The following is a 25,426-nucleotide window of genomic DNA, read 5'->3' on the forward strand; positions in this document are numbered from 1 at the left end:
GAAGACAAAAAGAGCAGACTGCATTAGCCGACGATGCTCAAGGGTTTGCAGACCCAAAAGTAAACATTTAGAATCATATGTGTGAGAACCGGATATAGGAAAAGATCTTAGAGCGTAATTCACAAACTGTCGTTGGGCTCTTTCTACGCGTGACTCATGAATTTTGCTGGGCGGACCCCAAATAATGGACGCATATTCGACCTTAGAACGAACAAAAGCATTAAAAAGAGTCGTTAGGGTATGAAAATCGGAAAAATCTTTGCCATTCCTTTTAAGAAAAGAAAGCATTTTATATGTTTTAAGTAGAATATAATCAATATGGGGTATGAACGACATACCAGTTTTCAGAGCATATTCTCCCAAATAGAAATTACATTGAATAGGTTGATAGGATTTGTGAAATGGTAAATGGAAACATTTAGATAAATTGAGAGATAGTTTGTTATTAATGCACCAGTTTAAAACATTATCCAAATCTGATTGCAAGTTTGCCACATCTGCTAAAGAATCGACTTTAGAAAAAATCTTAAGATCGTCAGCATACAGTAAAAATTTAGATTTATTAAAACAGAATGATATGTCATTGATGAAAAGATTAAAGAGCAAGGGCCCTAACACACTCCCTTGTGGAACACCTGAAGTTTGTAGATATTGATGGGATATGAAACTCCCTATCCTTACTCTACAATATCTCTGAGATAAATACGAAGATATCCAACGTAAGATGTTTGAATGCAGACCAAGACGTTGCAATTTGTATAGCAATATTGAATGTGATACTTTATCAAACGCTTTCGAGAAATCTGTGTATACTGACTCCACTTGACTTCCTTGTTTTATTGCAGATATACAATATTCGCTAAATGTTACTAAGTTAGTGACTGTAGTTGATTCAAATTCGTTCTATTTTAGATGATTTTCAAAACGTATTTATGTTCTTCTAGAAAAAAAATTTGGAACGACCCTATTATTCAATATATATCTTTTTTTTTATTCTTTTAATTATTTTAGACAGATGATACAATATAAGCCCCAGCGCCTTAAATGCATTATAGAGGCAAAATGGCAACATTACATGAACATTATATTCTAAAGATATTAGATAGCTTTTATTACTATTAGAAGTTCAATTAATTTTCAATAACAACAATGTTGTTTTTGTAAATTTGTTAGTTGTTGTAATTCATGCATATACATACCTTATATAAATCTGTCTTGTATAGCACATATGAAGAATTTTACTGTAAAAGCATTGCCAATTTGTGACATCAGGATTTAAAATGTGACGTTGGCATCACTTACCAATGAAAAAGTGGTTGGCTACTCTATAAAAAAAACAACCCCCATTTGAATATGTGGATTGCATATGGATGTGACATGCGTACTTGACGTATTCCTTATTGGGGGCTGCTAAAAAGAATACACGAACGAATTTCCAAACAATAAGGGTGGCATATTGTTAAGAATATAAACAGGTTTATCTCTTCTGCTATATGTTTAAGTTGCAGTTGGATTTTAAAACTTTAAGAAGGCTGTCACAATTCGCGTACAAAGTGTGTGTGGTGTTTTTTTTTCCATTTTTAATTTACAAATTTAGTTAAATAAATGCAAATTTGCACAAAGAGAATTATGGAAAAGCGCAATGCAACTATTAAAAAAGTGTATTCAAATCGAAGTGACATACCATCCTAATTTTAAGAGTGTCTCCATCAAAAATCAATAATAAATTTATATGAACTGTATCCAGATATACTATATTCAATTGAATCCAGATATACTGTGTTTTTTTAATTCAAATACAAATTCGTTTTATGCAATACCTAGATCGACAGTAGTTTTGTCTATCCAGTAAAAAATATTGGACATTTTAATAATTAAATCACAAAAAATCGCACAGATTGCTGTTTGTCATATTTTGTGTATTTGTCGCCATATTGAGCACGAACAAAATCTTCCCCAAAACAAAACAAAAAACACCCCCTTCTGGAATGGTGAATGTTGTAATCGGTTGGTCGCCAAGTACCGGTCATGACGACAGCTGCAAAATAATGTGAAGAATAAATTGTGTACATTTAGCATATGAACAAAACCAATAAGACTTTTTTGAAATTGAGGATTGGAATATTGTGTCCATATTTTCATATCTAATAAGACTTTTTATTAGAAGAGACATATCAAAAAATCAAATAATTTATTACCATGCAATAGTCTGTTTAGTATGAAATATGAAGTCATATGAAGACTTTGTTAACAGTGCTGAAATATACATATGTACATATAGAAATCCTCACTTCTATTTACTAGAATTAGTAATTCAATACTAATAACACCCATACTTAAAGCCAAGACGTAGATGTGGATGTATAGACGAAGAAACGCTCACGTTATGCGCGGTTGTGCGACTCAAAACAAAAATTGCAAACTTTTTTTTCTACATTTTTTGAGGATATACCTATATCCGGACAAGGACTACCCTCACATGTTGTCTTTTATCAGAATACATATTTTAAACATTCACAGTTAATTTCATTTAAAAAAATGAGAGCACAATTGAAGAACTCAATTCTAACATACTCAGTGAGAGGATTTGTTTGTTAAAGTGCACCATTCAGCTGACCCAACGATTTATTCGTTGCTGTAAATGTGAATATATGGGATTCCGGGTTTATTGTTTCATACGGATGAAAGGGAAAATGCCAAGACTCTGCGTGTAGGGGCACACGACATAACCAAAATGACACTAATAACAAATATGTATATACCATTTTCAATTAAAAGTGATTTGTGTGGGAACTTTTTTAAACTTTAAATGGAACACAAGCTATTATAGTCATTAAAAGGCAAAAGGCTATTCATTCGTGCAACAGAAAATATTGTTTTGAAAAAAAAAACATTTTTCATTTCATAGAATTTTTGCGAATTTTTTTTCAAATTGGTTTGTGCAGAACTTTTTTGTAATAGAACGGAATGAATGTTATTTTAACAATTAATTGGTAGAAGTTCTTTCATTCTCTCTACAGGAAATCTTTTTTGTGAGAACAAATGTCAAGAACTCATAACCCTAGTGTTCACATTACGCTCAGTGCGAATGCACATTTGTTGCCATATAGTTTTGTTTTCCTAAAATCACCTGTTTTCTTGATTACCTTTGAATAACACTTTTTGGCAAATATTTGCCCAATGTGGCCGTACCTTAAGATATAAAATGACACGTTCCCATACTTTATAAAGTGTTAAAAGTAGTGAAAAACCCCATATAAACAGTACCAACGCACATTTATAGAAGGTAAAAGTAACAATCAACTGTATTTGTACTTTTTTGTAAATTTGGTTTTTTAAAATGTAATAGGGTCGTCTACTCATGAAATTTGAAACTTAGAAATTTGCTATCATAAAATACTTCTTTTCATCCTAATACCCTAGACAGACGGCAGCGTTAATTTGCATTAACTGCCGTAATTCAAATTAATTCGTGCATTATCCACATTCTTAATGCACAAAAGGGAATTTAAACTGAATTTAGGTATTTCAATGTGGCAATACTGTAAAAGAGAGACCATATTCATACAGGAGAGAGAGTATATTCATGCTCTGAGACACAATTTGCATTGCAAACAACAACAAAGCAGTTGTTTATCGCAAACAGCTGTTTCGTAAATGCAGAAACTGTCGTCTGTCAGGTTAAAATTAAATACACATATTAATGCAAATTAACGTTGCCTTCTGTCTAGGGTATAAACGTGTAATAAAAATGACCTACGACTGTTCTGAATGCTTTATATTTACATTTTTATTCAAATTTGTTCTATTTTAGAGGATTTTCAAAATGTATTTATGTTTTTCCTGAACAAAAATTTAGAACGACCCTATTATTCAATATATTCTTTGACATTTAATTTTCAATAACAACAATGTTGTTTTTGTAAATTTGTTAGTTGTTGTAATTCATGCATCTGCCTTGAAAAGGACTGTGTTATGGTTTGTGGGAGCGCAATTGTAAAAACTTTTTAGTTCCTGAACACAACTTAAATCGCCTATAAATTGTAAAATTGGGAAAAGAGTGAATGTATTTTTTACATGTCCTCCCTTTTTCACAATACAACTTTTCCTCTAGAGCAGTCGAATTTACCAGAATTAAAATATTTTTTGATTAGTTTAAAATGTATATGACGTTGTATATGATTGAAGTTCGAATTAAGGCCTGAACATGGATTTTTTTCCGAAATAACAGATTTCATACCTGTCTGATCTTCTGTCCCAATTTGGACACATCCAGCACTAAGTGAAAATATTAGATATATTCCATGTTCGAACTTGAGTTAAGTATGGACAAAATTATACGATGCACAACGTTTGGTTTGGATTTTCCATCCGAGAATTGACATGGTGACCAGCAAATTTCTTTTGGTAGCGCAGGTTTTTTTTAAATTCTGTCTTTGAATGGACTTCCTCGAAACATGACAAATTTAACTTTTTTAGGGATCTGGTACCAGAAAGAGTTGACAATTACACCGAATTGTCTTATGAAAGAAAAAAATATTAAGTTCACCAAAAATAGTCTCTTTAAAACGAAGTTTCTCTATAAAGTGTTATTTTTCGTCCTCAACATCTACGTTATAGATAAGTTCCCTGCAAGCAAAAACTATCGCGGAAGTGACTTAGTCGTGTCGGCCAGGGCTTCTAAGTCATATGGGGTGGGCAAATAAATGTGACAATTCTTTTTATCCGGAGTTGGTACAAGGTGGATTTTGCTGCGGCTTAGCTCGCCGGACGGGAGGGGTTATTTTCATCCGCAAAACTGCACATTTAATATTGTTTGTACCATTTAAATTCAAATATTTTGTAACGGAATTGTGGAAAAATATAGGGATCTAATAGGAGAAAGTGTAATGGTAGTAGTCCAATATAAATTATTCTTACTAGCGGACCCGGCGAACTTCGTCTCGCTATTGAGGAATAAAATTTCATACAAAAACTCAATTTTCGATTTTTCCAATTTTCCGACTTTTCCAGAGAGATTTTCCAAAATTTTCTTCCGTAAAGACCTTCTCCTCGAAAATACGAATAACTGACAACAAATTTTACAGAAATCGGCCTAGCCGTTCTCATTTTATGAATTACTATAAATTTTTTACGCCATTTTTATTATATATATAGATTATAATAAGAATAATTTAGCAAACTTAACCATGAATGCAAATCAAATTTCCAACTTTGATCAGGTTTTGGATGGAATACCTATGTGGCTGCCCACCCCATCTGACTTCGAAGTCACCCTGAAGTGACCTCCGTTGTGGGTAATAATGGGCCAAATATGAACAATATCGGCTAATGTTTTGGTATAGCCCCCATATAACGGTACCTTCCGATTTTCGGTATTTTGAGGATTTAAGCCACAATTTCGCAGCAAATTAGCTGTAATTTGGTATTTAGGGTTCCTAGTGGTCACAAAATATTTCCACCAAAAATTATGAACATAGGTCCACGTTTTGATATAGCCCCCATGTAACCGTACCTCCCAATTTAAGGTATTTTGAATATCATGGCCACATTTTTAATTCAACTTGGCTGTAATTTTGCACTCCGTGTTCTCACTGCGTATAAAATCTTCTTGCAAAACATTTTCAATACGAATTTATGTTTCGATGTAGTCCCTTTTATGGTACCCCCGATTCGTTGAATTTTTACTTGTTATCCCATATTTAATAACGTATTTAGCTATAATATGGTATTATAGTGTCTCCGGGGGTAGAACTCCTCCTTGCAAACATTTCTCAAGATAGGTCCATATTTTGATTTAGCTCCCATACAAAAGCACAGCTAAATTTGTATAAATTTCACGCAAAATCCCTTATTTTAAATGTGCAGTCATCAAAAGATTTGCAAATATTTGCAGCCCGAATGTGGTTATTCAGTATCCAGAGAGTCCAATTTCATTCCCCAAAAACAAATCGGACCTAAGTTCGGCCAAGTTTACAAGATGCACTCTATGGAACAAGCGCGTACAATCCATAAAAATACTAAAAAATTGAATTTTTTGAAAATTTATTGGTATATAACTAAGTACCTCCAGACCCCAAACTAATTTTTATAATTTAAATCACACCCTCTGCTATTAATTAAACATATATCTTGTCCATTTTCATTACGAATTTATTTAACATTTAAACAAATATGAAGTTAATTTTTTTGCAACAATTTTTTAAAATCTGATGCAACAAAAACTCTTTTATTTGATAGCGAATAACTGAGTGAATATTTACAACAACAAAAATGAAAAAACAAAATCTTTGTCTGCAAAGTGTCTGTAATCGATACAATGGAAAATATTTCGCAATTTTATAGTTCGATTTTTTGACTTTCGCGCCGCTAGATCAGTGGTTTCGACCAGTGTGCGGCGTGTCGTCTTGGAAGTCACTCCAGCGACACTTCTAGAAGATCATTTCCGCGTTATTTCTTGGATTAAAAAAAATATTTTTTTATTTATTTTTATTTAAATTTTTGTATTTTTCTTATTTTTTTAATTTTTTTTTTAATTTATTTATTTTTATTTCTTTTCTCTTTTAGAGAAATTATTCTTTGCAATTTCCTCCTTCATTAATTTTGTCATTTTAACATCTGATCTTTTGTTGCCTGACTTGGGAAGCGAACCCGGACCTTCAGAGAGCAAAGCGAGTATGCTTACCACTGCACCACCGTCTCATGTAATCATCAGATAGAAAATTGTTCTATATTTGTTCAAATATGTTGGATCATTAAATAAATGTAAACAATCGCCTTGAAAGTCACTCCGAAGTGTCGGCATACGCGATAAAAGTTAAACACAATAAGGCTATAGAAATTGTTTGTGTAATTCACCAACGATCTTCCTTGGCGTGTCTCCGGAGTGACTTCCTAGGCGAGGGAGTGGGAAACTCACTTCCAAATGCTGGCAGGGTTAGACCGTGTTGTAAAATAAATTCATACGCCAGAATGATGTATGGGTTTGCTTAAATGCCCTTGTGGCAGTGTATCCTGTGAGAATCACTAAAAGAATCTTTTGATTTTTCGGGACAATTTACTTTGGTCAGTTTAATGCTCTACACGCACACTAACACACAGCTTCCAACAGTGTAATTCAATCGAAATGTGTAGATCTGGAACCACTATTTTAATTATATAGGACTTCGTGGTGTAGGATATATGCACATAGATATGTATGTACATATATACATACTTATGTTCACATAATGAAGAAATGTTCGTCATGTTCTTTGTAGGTATGTATGCATGTTAAACGTGCTCGTGTCTTACTCGAAATATATGTATGTTATCATATATCTATGTACATAGATTTTATGTCCATTGTGGACGAATTTGAATAACTGCAATGATGTACTGCAGCTAAGTGGAATGTGAACTATTAGATTACGGTTATGCTTGGTTTAGCACTTTTTTGGTATGTCTGCAACTTACTTTGATGCACCTTTAATAACATTTTCAAACCAACATTCGCGACGACAGTTAGAAACGAAAAAAAGAAGTGTCTATCACGATAGTAAAAAGCCATTGTATTAATATGAAACTGATACGGACAAACCGTAAACTTGGCGAGGAAGAACAACACACAGATATCTTACATTAAGACCGGTGGGGGCATAGAGGGTTGTGGGGGCGTTTAAAGATTGTTTCATGGCAAACATCTTGAATGGGTGGTGGTTGGTGGTGCTGATTGAACGAGCGGCCAGCTAGCCCATCGAGCCCCGTCGGTCTGTTGGTATACTTAAGCGTTGTCTGCTGAGCGGATTGAGAGAATCATATGACAAATGCGATAATGAGTATCTGAAAAATGCACACTGCTTATAGATGTACATATGTATGTACATATGTATAACTTATGTGTATTTATTTACGAGTCGTATAAAATTTATACACTTGTCATGCTAATCGTAGCACTGGATGAATTTGTTGTTGCGAGAACCGAGAAATAGAGCAGCAATTAACAAAATACAGGAGAGCGAGCGAGGTCTGAAAACATCAGAAAATTGAATTCTAGATGTTGAGATCGAGGTTTCAAAGTTCCCCTTTGAAATACTGTGCTTTAGTTTTTTACTGTGTATTGTCCGGTTGGCAAGTTGTATGCAGGCAGTATTTTGTGCGTTTGTTTTTTGTTTACTCGTTGCGATTCGTCGTAAAATTCGAAATAGTTTAAAAAACAAACCAAGTAAAAAATTTAGACAAGTTGTTGTGATTGCAATTATGCTATTAATTTTGTGAAACGTGCACAACTAATCAGTTAATAATAAATCTATTGTCAATGCTCTGAGGTTATTTATAGCTAATTTAACAAAAAAAAAAATAAATAGTGCAACATTAAAAATTAAAGCGACTTGTAGAAAAACAAATCAAAAACGTGATTATCGATTTCTATTTTCAACTTTGTTGTCAAAATGCTACAACCCACTTTGTGGGACAATTGCAGACAATTGCATCCATATACATACATACATAGTAACATACATATTTTAAAACTGTAGAAACAAATCGCTATATACCATACAAACATACACACTCGCTTCTTGTGATAGGGTAGCCTGTTATTTACTTGTATTTCACATACCCTTGTTATTCTGGCCCATTTTTAATTGATACTTTACTCCAGTACTCCAAATACAATTCAAGGTTAATGCCTCATTGCTTCAGCGTTTCTCTCTACTTACCCATCTTCGTCACGATTGTTTTCGTAACAAATCAATAACCAGATTATGATTCTACTTCTGCGGTTTAATCTTTGCTTTTCTTTCCACTCTTTCTGCATATGAATCACAATGGATTGGAAACAAGAAGAGCAGAACCTTGAACCGCTTGTAAGAGGTTGACTTGTTTCCTTAAAGTTTGTATTCTTGGATGGAAAACGTTTCTAGACACAAAAAACATATTTTTCAAATAGTTCGTTAAAAGACTGTTTTAAATTTTATTTGTTCTAAAACATTTCTGTCTCCGCGTAGATTTTAAGAGCAAACCTCGCTTAATTAATAATAATTTACAGTCTTCCAAAAATAAAATTCTAGTTTAAGCTTCCACATGTTAAGCTTTGTCCGATTTGTTGATAATGAACGAAAGATTGATCTACCTTTATACTTGTCATCACCTGCACAATAGACAATAGTGTAAACAAATCCAATGAATTTTGTATGTTTTATCACCTCCAATATACATACCTAATAAAATTATTTCAGGGGAAATCATAAATAAATGAAATAGACAAGCGAAAGAAGCCGGTTTGGGGTTTGGCCTGACTAGCCAGTCTGCCTGTTCTCCATACTTGAAAAGTTACGGAAGAGTAAGCACACAAAAGAATGTGATAATACCCAGCGATCGATGTCTTTATTGAAGTGTTTGTATTTTATTATGAACTCGTAATAATCAAATATTTTACATTCTCATGTGTGTCCATGGATTATAGAATTCAAATAATTCTCCGATGACCTCCTTGTATCCGAGTGAAGAATTTCATGGCATGCATGCATAAACATATTGAAATGAATGTTAAAATGCGTACATACTTAATGCAGGTATTTGTGGGCGCACAATAAATGGACACTTTTGCATGTGGGTGCAACGGAATTATACCCGTTAATTATAATTTCTACACAGTTTATCTGGGACACTTCAGGCATGGCAAACAACGTTTGGATCGGTGTTGATATTTTTGCATGGAGGTTTTCTATCGTCTTATCTTAAAAGCTTTTGAATGTAGGTATGTATGTTTGTATGACAATGTGAACCAATGTGAACTCCACCCAAAAGAACCCAAATATACATGACAATCTCGTGCATACTTTTAGCTGCCTCCATATTTAAAGTTTGAAGTGTATATTATATTATTTCTTTCCCCACATTTTTGGGCTAATAACTCAAAACCATTTGGGTGGTGTAGGGTACAAAAACAGTAAACAACATGAGTCGTTTAATGGGTATAGATTTGTCATTGTTAGCTGTTTATATTGAAGTAAGAAGTAATTGTCATTGAACGTTGTGCCAAGCTAAGAAATGTTTAACCAAAGTCATGTGGCTAAGAATTAGTCAATGAGCAAGTACTGCGCGTATGTAGATATTTTAGTAAGCATGCATGTTCGCAGCTGTACATAAAGAAATACCAGTGTCAGTAAAAAATAAGAAAAGTTTAATTTTTGCATTGCTGACATGCCCACAATTAATGAAAGACAATATAGGTATGTACGCATATTAATATGGGGCATTTCATTGTAGTAAAGGCATTGTAAGGGTTAGATGGATTTGGAGAACAAAAATATGCAGCACTAAAATGTAAACAATTTTTTTAAACGGTGTTTGCATTAGAGCTTTTTCCCGGGTTAACCTTCTTTATGAGGATTTATTTGACATTTGCGCTGTGGAATTGACATTTCAAACCGATTGGGTTTATTAAACCCGGTTAAGTGCAAACGGGGTATTAAGTATTTAAGGGGTTATATTTTTCCAAGAAAACTACAAGTCATTATTTAACAGATCTTTTTTCATCTGAAAAGGTACATCTTGATCTACTTTAAGTATTTCATTTTAGGCCTGTTCCAGTACTGCAAGAATCTACTAATTTTTACTATTTTTTCCGATAACATAAAGGAAAAAATTTTATCGTAGTAAGAAATAGTACCTACTTGCAGGTTCTGGAACAGGGCATTTATTTTTTTGTTAAAAATGTTGCATAGTTTTGTGAAGATAGAAATGGCCGCCTACAAAAAACTGTTTTTCAAAAAAAAAAGTTTTATGGTGTTCATTCTACCTCGAAAATGTTTAGACCGATCATCATACATCTTAAATACCTAATCCATACCTGTCTTGTCTTTTAACGAGGAGATTTTAAAAATATTATTTTTTAATGGTGGACTGTCAACAAACAAAGAAGGTATATTGTAGGAGCAAACATATTCTAAGAGTAAAATAGTGTATTTTAAAAATCTGAAAATATATATCGTTGGTGTAACAATATGTTTTGTGCCATTATTGCGCCTGACACAAAATATATGGTTAAAACAACATTATATATTTTACGATTTTTAAAGTACACTATTTTACTCTTAAAATATGATTGCTCCTACAATATCTCTTCTCTGCGTGAAAGAAAAACTTCAAATTTTTAGCAAAAAATTTGCCACTTTTTTGGCCCTTTTGTGGCCAAACAATTTTAAATTTATATTTATTGTTGTCTTATTAGGACGAAGGTGATATTATTTATGAACGTTTTTAATTAATTGAGATAATCGAGCTAACATGACCTAAGGAGTTTGTATTGAAAAAGTGAATTCTAGCGAAGTCCCACACCCAACCAATGCTTTACGATCGTTTCGCTGGTGGTCTAATTCAGCTCATCAGGCATATCAGATGTGAATTGCTAGAAGACAAACTCTGACTTTGATAACTTCTATTTATACAAACATTATTGCAAATTTACGGATATGAAGTCAACCTAGTGTCTTGTCTACAATCATTTCTCAATACATACGTATTTTACCGAATTAACCGAATTTACCGATCCAATTGACATAGAATTATTCTTGAATAGATCCTTGAATTCGTAACTTTCTCAGTAACTTCTATCAAAGAATTTTACTCTCTCGAAGCTAAAAATTTGCAGAATTTGCCATCACTTGCAAAAAGTCAGCTGTAGTGGAATTCTGTAACTCATTTTTCGAGTTACCGACAAAAATCGGTAAAATTAAAATGCTTATATTGTCAGTAATTAACGAAATTCTTCGATAATTTAACAACCAAAATAAAGTAGTCGATAAGCCCTACCGAAAACAACAGTGTTGTTAACTTTTCTTGAATATTTTCATTCATAATTTTGAGTTACAGAATTTTACTACTGATTTGACAAAGAAGTTTGGCGAAGATTTAATATAACAATTGAAGGTTGTTAACGAAAATTATTTGATTCTCCACTGTAAATTAAATAAATATGAGCAATAAAAAGAAAATAGATCTAGTGTGTTCTCCAGGGAGGTATACATGGTGTTCCTCCTACTCCATGGATGCACCGCTTTTTGCTGGGATTGGATACCTTTTAAATAAAAAATAGACTTCACAAAGTACAAAATTAGTTATTTTACTTACATCTCGTTTTCCATAATTTATTTAGTTATTTACTCCTTTTTGATCTGGTAATTATTTTAATAACCAAATGTTTGTTTATGTTTTTGCCAAGAATTGCAAAGTCCGCCACAAAATAAATCGAAATTAAATCAGCTGGTCAAACTTGCAAATTCTTACAAGGACAATTTTACTTGCAAAAACTTGTAAGTTCTCAGTAAAAAAACTCTTCAAAATTCTCTCTCAATTTGCTCTCTTTTACTTTACAAGTTTGTTATCGAAGAACATTTTGTAAAAATTTGTGCAAATTTGTACAAACTTATGGGTTATCGAACAGACCTAATGACTAGAAAAAATGCATAGTGCAAAATGTTTATAATCGTTTTCATTAACATGTTAATGTTAAAACACCATTAAACCGGGACTGTCTGGTTACTCAAAAGTTTGCAACTAACAAATTGTTACATAAAGTCGAGAAAAATTAAGATGATATTTGCAATGAGTCTTTCGACATTGATCGACTAGATCTACAGAAAAATGTACTTTATTGAACGTATAGGTATTAATAACTTCTTGCATTGAGGTGTTTATTCATAAATTATAGGAAAATATATCTAAAAAAAACATTATTAAATAAATATGACGATTTGTTTTTCATTATCTTATGTGTAAGTAGGAGCATTGTGAACCAAATATTTGTATATGTTTATTCACAAATATTTGCGTTTCCACAATTACATGTGTGAACTCGGCCAACGTCTAATAGCAATGAAAATGATGCCTGTTTGGTACGTACGAGGAGTACTGTGTATGCGACTCTTACAGCTTTTACTTTGGATCAATTCGAAAGTCCAGGTTCATTTGTCAGGTGAAAGGTTTCCCAAATTTTACTGCATTCAAAATTCAAAGGAATGTTAAAAGAAACATGCCACTTGATGTTTGAATCAACGAGAAGTACATGATTCTTGGGTCAGCTGAAAGGTTTTACTAATTTGAATTTAATACTTAAATCAGGCTGGGTTTAGAACCGACCCTATGTTATACAAAAACATTGAAAGTGGATCCACGCGGTAACTGGTCATCTTAACTTCTAATCCACGCCCATATTAATTAGTTTTTGGTATTGTAAAGCGACAGGTATTTTATTATTTATTAATTGCTGAAAATGACACATTCGAAATGTTGGTAAGACATGAAGTCATCCAGAATCGTTGTTGAAGCTTTTCTGCTAATTCTCTTTTCCTCTATGTTTTGTTTTTTCTTTCATATTGCTTTTTATTCTGTGGAATTTTCGATGTTTGTTTAATTTTTTTTCTTTCGTTCGGTTCTTCTCGTGGCGATCGAGTAAATAATATTTGCATAAAATCAGTTTCGTTTTGTAAATTCACACTCAAATGTTGTCAATACGTTCGATACGTAAATCCGGGTGTGTGTGTCTGTGCGTGTCTCTTTACGAGTTATTGTCGCTATTCTTATGTCTATCTCCTAAGGTGCTCAAGGTGACCAACGACAAGTGTTGAAGAAAGAAAACAACTCAACAAAAAAATAAGAAAAAAACCTTCTGTAAATGCAAAACAGAATTGAAAAAAGAAACACCAACAATAGCAACAATTGACTAACTGACTTGTCGATTATTGACCGCATTGACCGCCCATTTGACGAAGAACCAGAAAACTTTAAAGTAAGAAAAGAGACTAGAGAAAAAACAACAACAACACTAAAACCAATTGGCAATATTGAAACAAGTCAAATCGTTTAGTAAACCAAAGAAATAATCAAACCAAACCATTTGCTCACCGTGAATCCACGCGATGAAATACGAGCATTGAACATAATTGAAATACGCCAGCATATTTTGCCCCCCAATCCCCCCCATCTTTTGTTATAGCTGAGTGGGGACGTAATCGAAAAAAGTGCGCTGCTCTGACAAATTTGCAGTTGGTGGCTGGTGGCATTTGGTATTGGATTTGTATTGTGTGCGACCTCACCAATGATAAGGTGTTGGCGTTTTTGACCACTGTACCGGTTAAGTACGAGCAAAATTACTTCTTTCTACCTACATACCTAACAATTACCCTAACAACGTATTTTGTTCACTGGTGATGCACCTCAAAAATTATATTTGAGTGGAAAGTTAAAATAGGTGTTTGCGGCAAAAGCACCGCTTAAAAATAATAAACATACACACACACACACGCTAACAACAACAACGAAAACAAATAATTAACAAGTGTGGTGACGACGGCCCCATAAACGTAAACAAGTCCCCGCATAACAACGGCTACAATAAACATTGTAAACATGGAAGTTTTTGCTGAGGAGGCACAACAAAAACCCGAAGAAGACCTTTCGCAGTATATGTTGGACGGTAAGTTGAATTGTTGAACTTTGTCAAAATTAAATTTGGCTTTTCTGAAATGTCAGATGTTTTATTTTGAATGCATAGCTACATGTTGTACCTCATTCCAGATTCATCTAGATCATTCTCGAGTAATACTCTCAACATTAGTTCTCCAACCTATAGCATTTAAGTGACATATTTACTTTTAATAGCCAAACATTTTATGTATAAGGATATCCTCATATTACAATGGTATGTTCCAGGACTTGTAAGAATGTGTTATTTTTGATTTTCTTCCTTTATACATTTGAGAAATCTTACATAAATATAGTAAGTAATAAAGTAATAAATAAATATAGTAAGTTAAATCTTTTATACATAATTTAGACGTTGTTTACAATCCTATGTACGAGGAATTGCACCATTTACCTCATATACTTGAAATTTTCCTCCTTGATTGCGACTTTAAATTAACAACAAAGATTTATATATGTACATACTCGTAAAGATTGGAAAACTCAATTGTTATCATTTGTCAATAGATGGAGTTAAGCTCTTTTGTTACGATATCATAACAACATTCTGTTAAGTAGTTAACCATTTCAGGCGTTTTTAACCGCCAAGTTCATATTCAATGTACTGGAAACTATGTTCTATGTCTTTGATAGAACTGTAAAGACTGGAAACGATGCATAATGCACAAATATTTATGAAACAAAGTATATAAACATTTTACCAACAATAGGGGTATGTTAATGATAAAAACCCCATTAAAGCGCAATTCGGCTTATACAAATTGTATGAAAGCAAAAAGTTGGACTCAGTATTGTATTCCATAGCAGTTTCCAGTTCATTGAATACGAACTTGGCGGTTAAAAACGCCTGAAATGGTTAACTACTTAACTGAATGTTGTTATGACATCGTAACAAAAGAGCTTAACTCCATCTATTGACAAATGTTAACAATTGAGTTTTCCAATCTTCATGTATATAAATCATTGGTTCTATGTCTTTGTTAACAAAAAAGACATAAATACAACTAAGACTAGACAAAATGCATGCAACAAAAAAATGTTTACGAAACTTTGTATAGAAACATTACCCTTAACAGGTTGCAGTTAATTCAAAATCGCAACCAAGGAGGAACATTTCATGTAATGGTATCAGAAACGAAATTTATGAATTCAAGGATCAATTCAAGAATAATTCTATGTCAATTGGATCGGTAAATTCGGTTAAATACCTAAAAATGTATAAAAGAAAAAAATGTTATATCACCATATCGTGATATAACATTATGTTATATTCAAAAGCCATTGACTGAAGAATGATAGCAAAGAAAATGTCTTATCTTGTTGTATTTATGTCTTTGTTAACAACAACCTACATTGTTTCTGTTAAGGGTAATGTTTCTATACATTGTTTCATAAACATTTTTTGTCGCATGCATTTTGTCTGGTGCTTCATTTAAACTACACAAAAATCCTTCACTGGATTTAATAAATCCAGTATAAATCTCGCGGCATTTGGATATACCTTTTTGAGGATTTAAAAGGAAGTCAGCTGATTTTTGTTTATGTATTGGTCTGTTCCGGTACTGCATACTAGAAAGTGTCAGTGAAAATGATGGTCAGAAAGGAGATGGGATCTAGTTGTTAAAATAGGCCAGTATTTAGACATTATCAAGGTTTTCTATGGTTTTGCTTGACCAGAAACCAGATTGGCACTTATTAATCGTATCGGACCATTACATTTACCCGCGTCAATGAAATCGGCTTGGTAAAAATTGCCTTTTCAAATGATGATAGGATTTTACAAGGTGGTTTGGAATTATGTACGAAGTACGTAGCGTTGAGATATGGAAGCGGTTTAGTAATACATACTATAATAGCACGAAAAGTAATCAATATTACTAAATTTGGTTCAGTTGGCTCTAGGGGAACGTATAGAAATTTGAATTATTTTTCTGAAGTAACTGTTGGTGAATAGGATTGAGATAAGGTGGTAGTTTTGGCAGTACATAATAGTACACGAAGAATACTAAGTGGCACTACATTTAGTACAATTGGTATTGGTGATACGAGTGTACGGAATGTCATTAATTAGAACTAAATTTAGTATAGTTTGATTTGGTAAAGAAATGTATATGTGTGAAATATGATAAGTACACAAGGTACTATGTGATACAAAACAAACAAAAAATACAAAGTGTAATTGGTAGATGGTAAGGTGCTACGTATGAGGATCGGTGTTGATATTTTGGGGACTACAAGTGAAGGAGAAACACTAAATGGTGTACAAGCTGAAATTGGCCTTACAATTTAAATGCTACAACATTCATGTCCCAGAACGCGATAAATTACCAGCAATATTTGTCCCACCAGTGACCTTCAAAAAAAATATCAGAGTTGTAGATCTCTCGTTCTCTTAATTTATATGGTACCGTGTTTAGTACACTTTAGTACCCTCATGCTTACACACCAATATTACCCAGAATGGTATCAAATGTTGGGTAGCCGTTTTAACATTTACTTTATATGGTTATACTGAATTAAATATTAACAAGTGAGCAAAGACAATAGTCGGGACGGAGCCGATTATAAGATACACTGCACCACTACCCTTGTGTATAAGCTTTTCACGCGTAAACATTCTTTTTTAGGTTGATACTAAAGTTATCAACCAGCACAGATATTTGTCATTAACATCCAAGTTTCTAAATATTTAAATTCGGATGGCATAAGAATAAAACTTTGACTTTTTTCTCCACATAAGTTTTTTTGTGCATTTTCACCCCGAAATTACAAGTATGGACAGACGGACACACCTAGCCAGATCAACTCAGCTCGTTGAGATATTCATTTTGGTATGCGTCTACGACCGTCATTTCTATTTGTTACAAACTTTTGGGTCAAAATCAACTTATAATACCCTCCCCTCATAGTGGTATAGTGCATACAAATATCTAGATATGTAATTAGCATCAATTTTCAAAATTGTACCTTCAATGTCCAAATAACTGTTTAAAATAGGTTCGTAACGGTCATGTCTTTTGGCTCGTTCGTTTTTTTTCACTCTGCGATAAATCTATAAGTTTGCAAAATAACATTCCCCAACGTTTTAGAGTTATATGCATATGTCTTGGGCACGAATCAAACGTTAACCGTTGACATTCTTTTCAGGAAGGGGTGGCGTGAGAATAATTGCAAATAATCGTTTTTAAACCCACGCATTCGCATTCGATATTTGTTTCATGTTTGTATCACTTACCATCAGTTAGTTGCTCAGTCCACCAGAGAGACTTGTTGGCTCTTTTTGTTCGTTTGTAAATGAAAATCGAATACTAAGCAATTTTTAAATTGTGTATCAAGTTATTACCTTGTTGTGCATTTTATGTGTAGTATGAGACAGTGTTTATAAAATAATTTAGTTTATCCATATTATATTAAAACAAAACCGAACATTGAGCCGGACAATTCGCATACATATGCATATTCAATATTCATTTGTGTTCGCAATGAAATATCCAAATTGAAAATACTTTTGCTTGGTAGTGTTAATACAATATTCAAATGTCACAAGTTCATATTTGGACACGAAATGAAAATCAATTCATTTGAAAAGGTGGACTGTGTGCGGCAGGGGCTTTTCTAGTTATGAACTAATAAACAGTGAAAGGTGTTCGTACTTCCAACAATTTGTTCAAGTTACGACCCAACAAGTGAACTTTTCGTACGTTTGTAAAATGCCCGTTCGTCTGTCTGTACGTCGTCCCATTATCGTTCACAGTTGCAAATGTAAAACAAGTGTACACACAACTAGTTATTTCTAGTTTCAATATAAAATGAGAGAAATACGAAAAAGGACAACAAGAGCATCATAAACGTTGTCAAATGAAATCCAATGGATTTCAGATGAATTTTCATTTGACGTATACCCAAAGGAAATGAGAGTTGAAATCGAGTGGATTTCGTAAATGTAAACCAAGCATTACGCTCTGATATACCAAAAAACTACATTTGATTATACCGGACCTAAAATGATGTTAATTGTATGGAGGAGAGATCATAAAAGACCGACAAATTAAAAATGTTTTCGCTCGATTCTGTAAGCAGCTAACGACAAATTAGGATATACGTAGTCGTCGATAAAAATATTTTTTAATGTTGTATTAGCAAATACTTGGTCCACACTATTGGTCCATAGTGTTTTTGAGTGTTTGATTTGCCCCAGAACGTTCAAATCACGACATTTATGTAACTATTTACATCGTCTCAACAAGATGGAACCTACATGGGTTGACTATATTTTTGTTTTAGAGCGATCTAAACAAAACGGTTGAAGTTCATTGATTTTTTCTCTATGCCAGTAACAAAATCTATATAATACATACATATATACATTCATACTTACATACATACATAAACATATGAAGATTAGTTCAAATGTAAACTAGATTAAATAATATACATACCTATTTTTCTAACAAAGACATAAATACAACAAGATAAGACATTTCTTTTGCTATCATCCTTCAGTGAATGGCTTTTGAATTTAACATAATGTTATGTTACGATATGGTGATATAACATTTTTTTCTTTTATACATTTTTACGTATTTAAACGAATTTACCGATCCAATTGACATGGAATTATTCTTGAATAGATCCTTGAATATATAAATTTCGTTTCTGATACCATTACATGAAATGTTCCTCCTTGGTTGCGATTTTGAATTAACTGCAACCTGTTAAGGGTAATGTTTCTATACAAAGTATCGTAAACATTTTTTTGTTGCATGCATTTTGTCAGGTCTTTATTACTTTATGTCTTTGTTTCTAATAACTGCTTACAAGAAATACGATGAATAAAACAAATTGTTAGGTAATTCTTGTCGTACTTTAGCAACATTGCACTGGATGCTTTGCAGACGTACTAGCATCGGTATTTGATGCATTGTTACCTTGTGTAATTGGCTCCACATGTTTTATTTTGGTTGGCGATTTGCGGCACAGGGTCGTCGTTTGCGATGGCAAAGAGCGTTTCTATGTGAGAACAACTTCATGAAAGTTGTCTCATTGTACTATCATGTTGGGAGTCTTCCGATGAACGACGATGGCCAACTGCTGTTAATTTCACAATGAAAACCAACATCAAAAAGTGCTTAAAACTTCCGGTCAATTAAATGTCGAAAAAAGAAAGGGCCAAAAGTTGCTTTGCAAAAAATGCAAATTTATAGAAGGTGTTAGAGCGCCTAGAGACAATTGTCGAATTCCATTTTTTGGGCGGGGGACGGGGTTGTTGTCCATGGCCGTTGGATAAGCCAAGTCATATTCATATAATACTTGTTTCTCATTGGAATGTCGGACTGCCAGACTGAACGAAGACGGCTGGAGTGTTAATTTTGTTGATTTATGCTAGCACCAGATAAATGTCTGTATATTTGTTGTTGTTTCTTTCATAATGCCATCAATACCGTGTGTATACTGTCGCACAATGTCGCGAGTTCATATTAACTGTGGCCAAAAATAGAAGGAGTTGTCGAAGGTGGATCAATTTTGGTACACGTACCTATTATTGACTTACAATCTTCAGGACAAAAAATTGGGTTGGTCGGTCCACGTTTTGATATAGCCCCCATAGAACCGTACCTCCCGATTTTCGGTATTTTGAATGTTTTAGACACAATGACCAACCGAAAGTATTACAATTTTGTGGTTAGTCTTCGGCAGAGGTTTCAAACTATCCAACCGAGAATTGTGGGCTTAGATCCACGTTTTGATATAGCTCCCATACAACGGTACCTCCCGATTATCGGTATTTTGAAGATTTTAGCCTTATTATTACACCGAAATTGCTGAAATTTGGTATTTAGTCTTCGTAGGGGGCATTATACCTTCACCTTGAAATTTGTCTGCATAGGTCCACTCCTTCATATAGCCCCCATAGGACGGTACCTCCCGATTTTCGGTATTTTGGAGGTTTTAGCCTGATTATCACACAGAAATGGCTGAAAATTGGTATTAAGTCTCCGTTGGGGGACTTATAACCTTCCACCAGAAATATATCGGTATAGGCCTTCGTCTTCCTATAGCCCCCATACAACCGTCCCTCCTCATTTTCGGTATTTTGAGTTTTGTGGCCTCAATATCCACCCGATATGACTGAAATTTGGTCTTTAGTCTTCATATAGTTTGTGAGCATATTGAATATATCAAACTCTTGTCTCTATATATGAGAAATTTCCTTTAAAATTTTTTTTTGACCGATTAGTGGACAAAAAACTGTCAATTTTTTGTAAAAAATTGAATTTTGACTTTCGCTGTTCACAATTTTTTTTAAAAAACTTGATATTTTTAAAAATCTCTCGTTTTAAAGCAAGATTATTAGGTACCTAATAAGCCCACAAAAATATATGATGATCGGTCCATTCGTTTTCGCGCTATAGCCAACCCCGCAAAACGATTTGTTAAAAAAGGGGGTATCCTCTCAGTGAGGTGGTCGCTGAAAAAGAGAAATGACACATTCGTCTGCAAACCTCTGCAGCTGGGACCTTTATATATTTGAAGTACTCACTTTTTATTACTCATACAGCAAAAAATATCGATATACACTTTTATAAAATTTTTTCCCACTCCACTCAATTTAAAATTTGCTTCAGAAAATTAATAAACCTAGTAATACATTTTTGGGTAAATGAAAACACCATATGATTAATATTTACACGCAAACAAAAGTGTAGCCAAGTTTATTACATCCAAAGAGAACTTAGGAACCATTTTTGCAGCGACCATTACTTTTAAATTTTAAATATTAACGCATAATATAATTTATTAATTTTAGAAAAAAAAAAACGCAAAAATATGTATTAACTAAAATTGTCGGATTTAAATCCTCATATAGCAAAAACTACTTCACGTATCAGCACCAAAATTCAGATTCTTCTTAATAAATATGTTTTCTATCACTCCCCATCAATAAATTTGTTCAACACAGTATTTAGTTTTTACCATTTTTGGCCACGGCCGTGACACTGTGCGTCGCTAGTTTAGAAAGGCAGTCAGCCACCCTTGTTCATCACACCAGCATATGCAGAAAAATCTGCCTTTGTTTACTAATGGCATAGGTTATTGGTATTGCTGTGCTCTGGGTATCAAATATACAAGTTGAATCTAATGGTAAGTATGTACGTTTGTACGTGGGCTACTGGATAAATTTCAGACCCCATTTGACATTTCCATTGGAAATGTTGTGTTGCGTTGTTATTTACAGTGACTTGATAAATCAATTTGCAAAAAAATATACATATACATTGTGAATAAAGACTTCTCTTGTTCTTTTTCGAATTTCATCCATTAACAACTTTCGTTGGATTTAACACAGTCAATTATTGTTTTGTTGCTGTTGTAGCAGCATTTAAACCTACATAGAATCATAGGTTTAATGCTGGGTTGGCAGTCGCTGGCCGAAACACTTTGGTTCCGGGTCAATCCGGTACGAAAGAACCCTCTGCCGTGGGATTGAGAAGTGAAGGCTAATCATTGTGCACCATGACAATGCGAGGATATATCGCTCAAACCAGAACCTTATTGAAGGCCAAAAACGTGGAATTGATGGGTCATCCGCCCTGACATAGCACTAGGGATGAGATCCCGAAATCCCGTGGTTTTTCTCAAATTTCGAATCCCGGGATTTAACCCTTGTATGTTCATATATGGAATAATAATCATTCATATATGGAACAATAATCATTCATACATATATGGAACAATAAACCTCACCAAAATGGTTTGGAAAAAATATAATTTATCAATTCCATAAAGAGTTACATATGTGTTCCAAAGAAAGTCCAGATTTACATTAGGCGAGTTTACTTGCGGCAATTCTGTTCCGACAAGTTTTGTTATCAAAACAATTAAAATAATATGCCTGTCTGCGTACTCGATAATTTGTAATAATTATTAGAAATGTTTCTAAAATTGACAGTTGTTCAATGGAAAAGTTGCTGAAAAAAGTGTTTCGGCAACATTTAGTAAGTACCATGGCAGAACTACCAGGTAGTGGTATCACACCAGCTGATCGAATATGAAAAGTCAAACCCCTTTATAAAAAAATTATTTTTGTTGTAATTTCCCCAACAACATAAAGAAAGTTTTGACATAACATATTCAAAATTTTACGATGCCACTACCTGGGTAATTGTGCCATGGTAAGTACGAAGACAAATCTAATGTCAAATACGAAAAATTTAAAAGGAATTGCCTGAAAATTGCCGATACGAGCAATTTTTTTCCATTTCCATTCCCCTTACGTGTCTGTCCTACAAACAGAGACTTGCCGCAAGTAAAGTTGCCTAATGTAAATTGAGACAAAGTTCCTTAGAGGAAGTTTATGAAGAGTAGAAAATATTGTTTTTTCTAGAGTAAATTTTAAAATCTATTAAAGAGCCCTCAACGGTGATCTCTTCTATAACTTTAAGTAGACGTGATACAATCGTTTTCACAAAAAAAAAATGGGGATTATTCTGAATGAAAACTCCCCGTTAGTTTTCTCACTTTCTCCGTTAAGTTCAAACGGCAGAGAGACAAAACTCACAGGGAGTTTTTATTCAGAATAACCCCCTATATGAACTAAGCTTTGGGGGCAAGTCGTTACTTCCACTTCGCTTCATGTATTTTTAAATATTTGCGTGATGAATATAATAACTAAATGTTGCTGAAACACGGTCCCGAAATTGAAAATCCCGAAATCCAGGGTTAAGGAATTTGGAAATCCCCAATAGAGGGAGGGTCTCAATCGGATTGGAAAAAGTGCTTCGACAATTGGTTTTGAATACTTTAGAAAACAATAAAAACTATTTTTGATGAAAACTTGGAATTTATGTAGTAACCCTCGTATGCATACATATATATTTGGCAGTTACAAGTATGAACTATGCAAGCAAAAACTATCGCGGAAGTGACTTAGGCGTGTCGCCCAGGGCGATGAAAACAGTCGCGGCGACTGAAGTGACCTCCGTTGTGAAGAAATGAACCACGCCGGCGTGTCGTCACTACAGCGACACTTCTAGAAGATCATTTAGAGATATTATTCTTTAGATTTTCTCGCCAACATTAATTTCTTCATTTGAAAAATGTGATGTTTTGTTGCCTGACTTGGGAAGCGAACCCGGACCTTCAGAGTGCAAAGCGAACCCAGCCAGCATTTTTTTAAAATTTTAATCAAATTCGAGTCTTTTTTGATCCGACTGCACGATTAAAAAGCTAGAATATGAGCCCATTTTCTGATCATAAATGACTCCTTTGTCGGTAGGAAAACATAACCTCAGGCGACTCGTCTAAGCAAATCACAAAAGAGTCTTCCTCTGCATTAGTTTCGAGTCATTTTTGCCCATTTTCTGATGGTATATAAAGTCTTTTTCGATTCGCATTTCAATCATTTATTGGTGATTTGTTGAATAATTTGGGACTCTTTTTCGAGTCTTTTTTGGGTCATGTTAATAATCGTTTATGAATCTTTAGGGAGTCATTTATGAGTATTTTTATTAAACGAAATAAATTAAAAGAATTTTCCCTTTATTCTCTTTTTCTTTTCTTTCCTTTGTTTTCTTTCTGCTTTGTTATGACTTGTTATGACTGCTTCTTCATTTCACTTGGCGAAACCTGAACATGTGTTGTGTTTGTATATACACTTAATGTTATACGTTACATTTATATCAAAGTTTTGTAGAAAGTGTATATGAGAATTTTATTTTTTTATTTACAACCAAATAAAAATAAAACAAAGCAATCAGGTTTTAATCACCTAACTGTTCAAAATATGATCAGAAGATACATAATTATAATCACTTTTCAAACACCTGCATGACCCTTTTTTTGATTAAGCACTTTTCAATCTTCCAGATGATCAAAATGTGACAATAAATAACAACAAATGGTCACATTTTAAACACTTCAATGACTAATTTGTGATTGCTACACATTTATTGTTGTATTTTAAATTGAACTCTTTTTAATCACTACAGGGAGTCACTTTCGAGTCCCTTTCTGATCATACAAGCGCCTTAATCAGTTTTTGATCACCAAAAGGACTCTAAAAAGACTCCTCAATGTGATTTTTGAAAAAACAGTCTTCCAAATGCTATCTGGGAATATATAAAATGTTATATATTTGTTAAAATGTGTTAAATCATTAAATTAATGTAAACAATCGCCTTGGAAGTCACTCCGAAGTGTCGGCATACGCGATAAAGGGTAATCACAATAAGGCTATAAAAATTGTTTGTTTAATTCACCAACGATCTTCCTTGGCGTGTCTCCAGAGTGACTTCCTAGGCGAGGGAGTGAGAAACTCACTTCCAAATGCTGGCAGGGAAGGTGGATACAAAGACAATAACAATTCATCCTCTTTAAATGGTAAATAATATTATGATACAGTGGTTGATATTTCCAGCAGGGATGCGATTTTTTGATACTGTCTTTGCAAAAAAGCGCATCCCACTGAGTTGCTCACGCACACTGTATATGAACAAAAACAAACGATAAACATCATTTGGTTGTTGCTTTTTTCCACTCATACTTTCTCACATGTTTTCGTTTTGATTGTATTTTGTTGGTCTCCACTGATTTAAAGTATAGGAGGATTATGCGATTCAATTAGGGTAGAACAATAGAAAACATCTATTGGAAGAAATTACAAATATTTCTGTAAAGTTTGGATAGAGAAATAAAAAGTTACGAAGTTTCATGAGCTTATAGTAGTAGAAACCTTATACCAAAGATATGCTAAATTTGGCGGATTAGAGTTAAAAAGAAACTCATAGTTGATTATCCACTTATCGCCGACAATTTTTTTTTACGCGAAAACTTAAAATTTTTTATGGAAATGGTATTTTTGAGACCTTATAATTATTTTTTAATAAATAACTTTTTTCTCTAAAATGTAGAGTTTTCTTGTAATCGGGCCTTCTTTTAAAAATGCCGAAAACTTGGAAGG

General features: G+C 33.5%; 1 protein-coding gene across 36 annotated transcripts in view; it reads left to right on the forward strand.

The window, feature by feature from the left end:
- The first annotated feature begins 1,417 nt into the window (after positions 1-1,417).
- Positions 1,418-25,426, forward strand: part of Cen (cerebellar degeneration-related protein 2-like) — a 70,942-nt gene continuing 46,933 nt past the window's right edge. The window contains exons 1-3 of one of the 36 annotated variants that reach the window (XM_073978432.1): positions 1,463-1,555; positions 13,581-13,771; positions 14,225-14,458. In XM_073978432.1, the coding sequence (XP_073834533.1) occupies positions 14,392-14,458 (67 nt within the window). In that variant the 5' untranslated portion in view covers positions 1,463-1,555; positions 13,581-13,771; positions 14,225-14,391. Of the gene's footprint in view, positions 1,740-8,051; positions 8,491-13,220; positions 13,276-13,435; positions 14,459-25,426 lie in introns of those variants that run through there. The other 35 variants (XM_073978438.1, XM_073978439.1, XM_073978442.1 and 32 more) reach the window with 35 other exon arrangements.

This window comes from Musca autumnalis, unplaced genomic scaffold (assembly GCF_047663935.1).
Source record: "Musca autumnalis isolate F117 unplaced genomic scaffold, ASM4766393v1 scaffold_3, whole genome shotgun sequence".
In the NCBI taxonomy this organism is placed as follows: Eukaryota; Metazoa; Arthropoda; class Insecta; order Diptera; family Muscidae; genus Musca; species Musca autumnalis.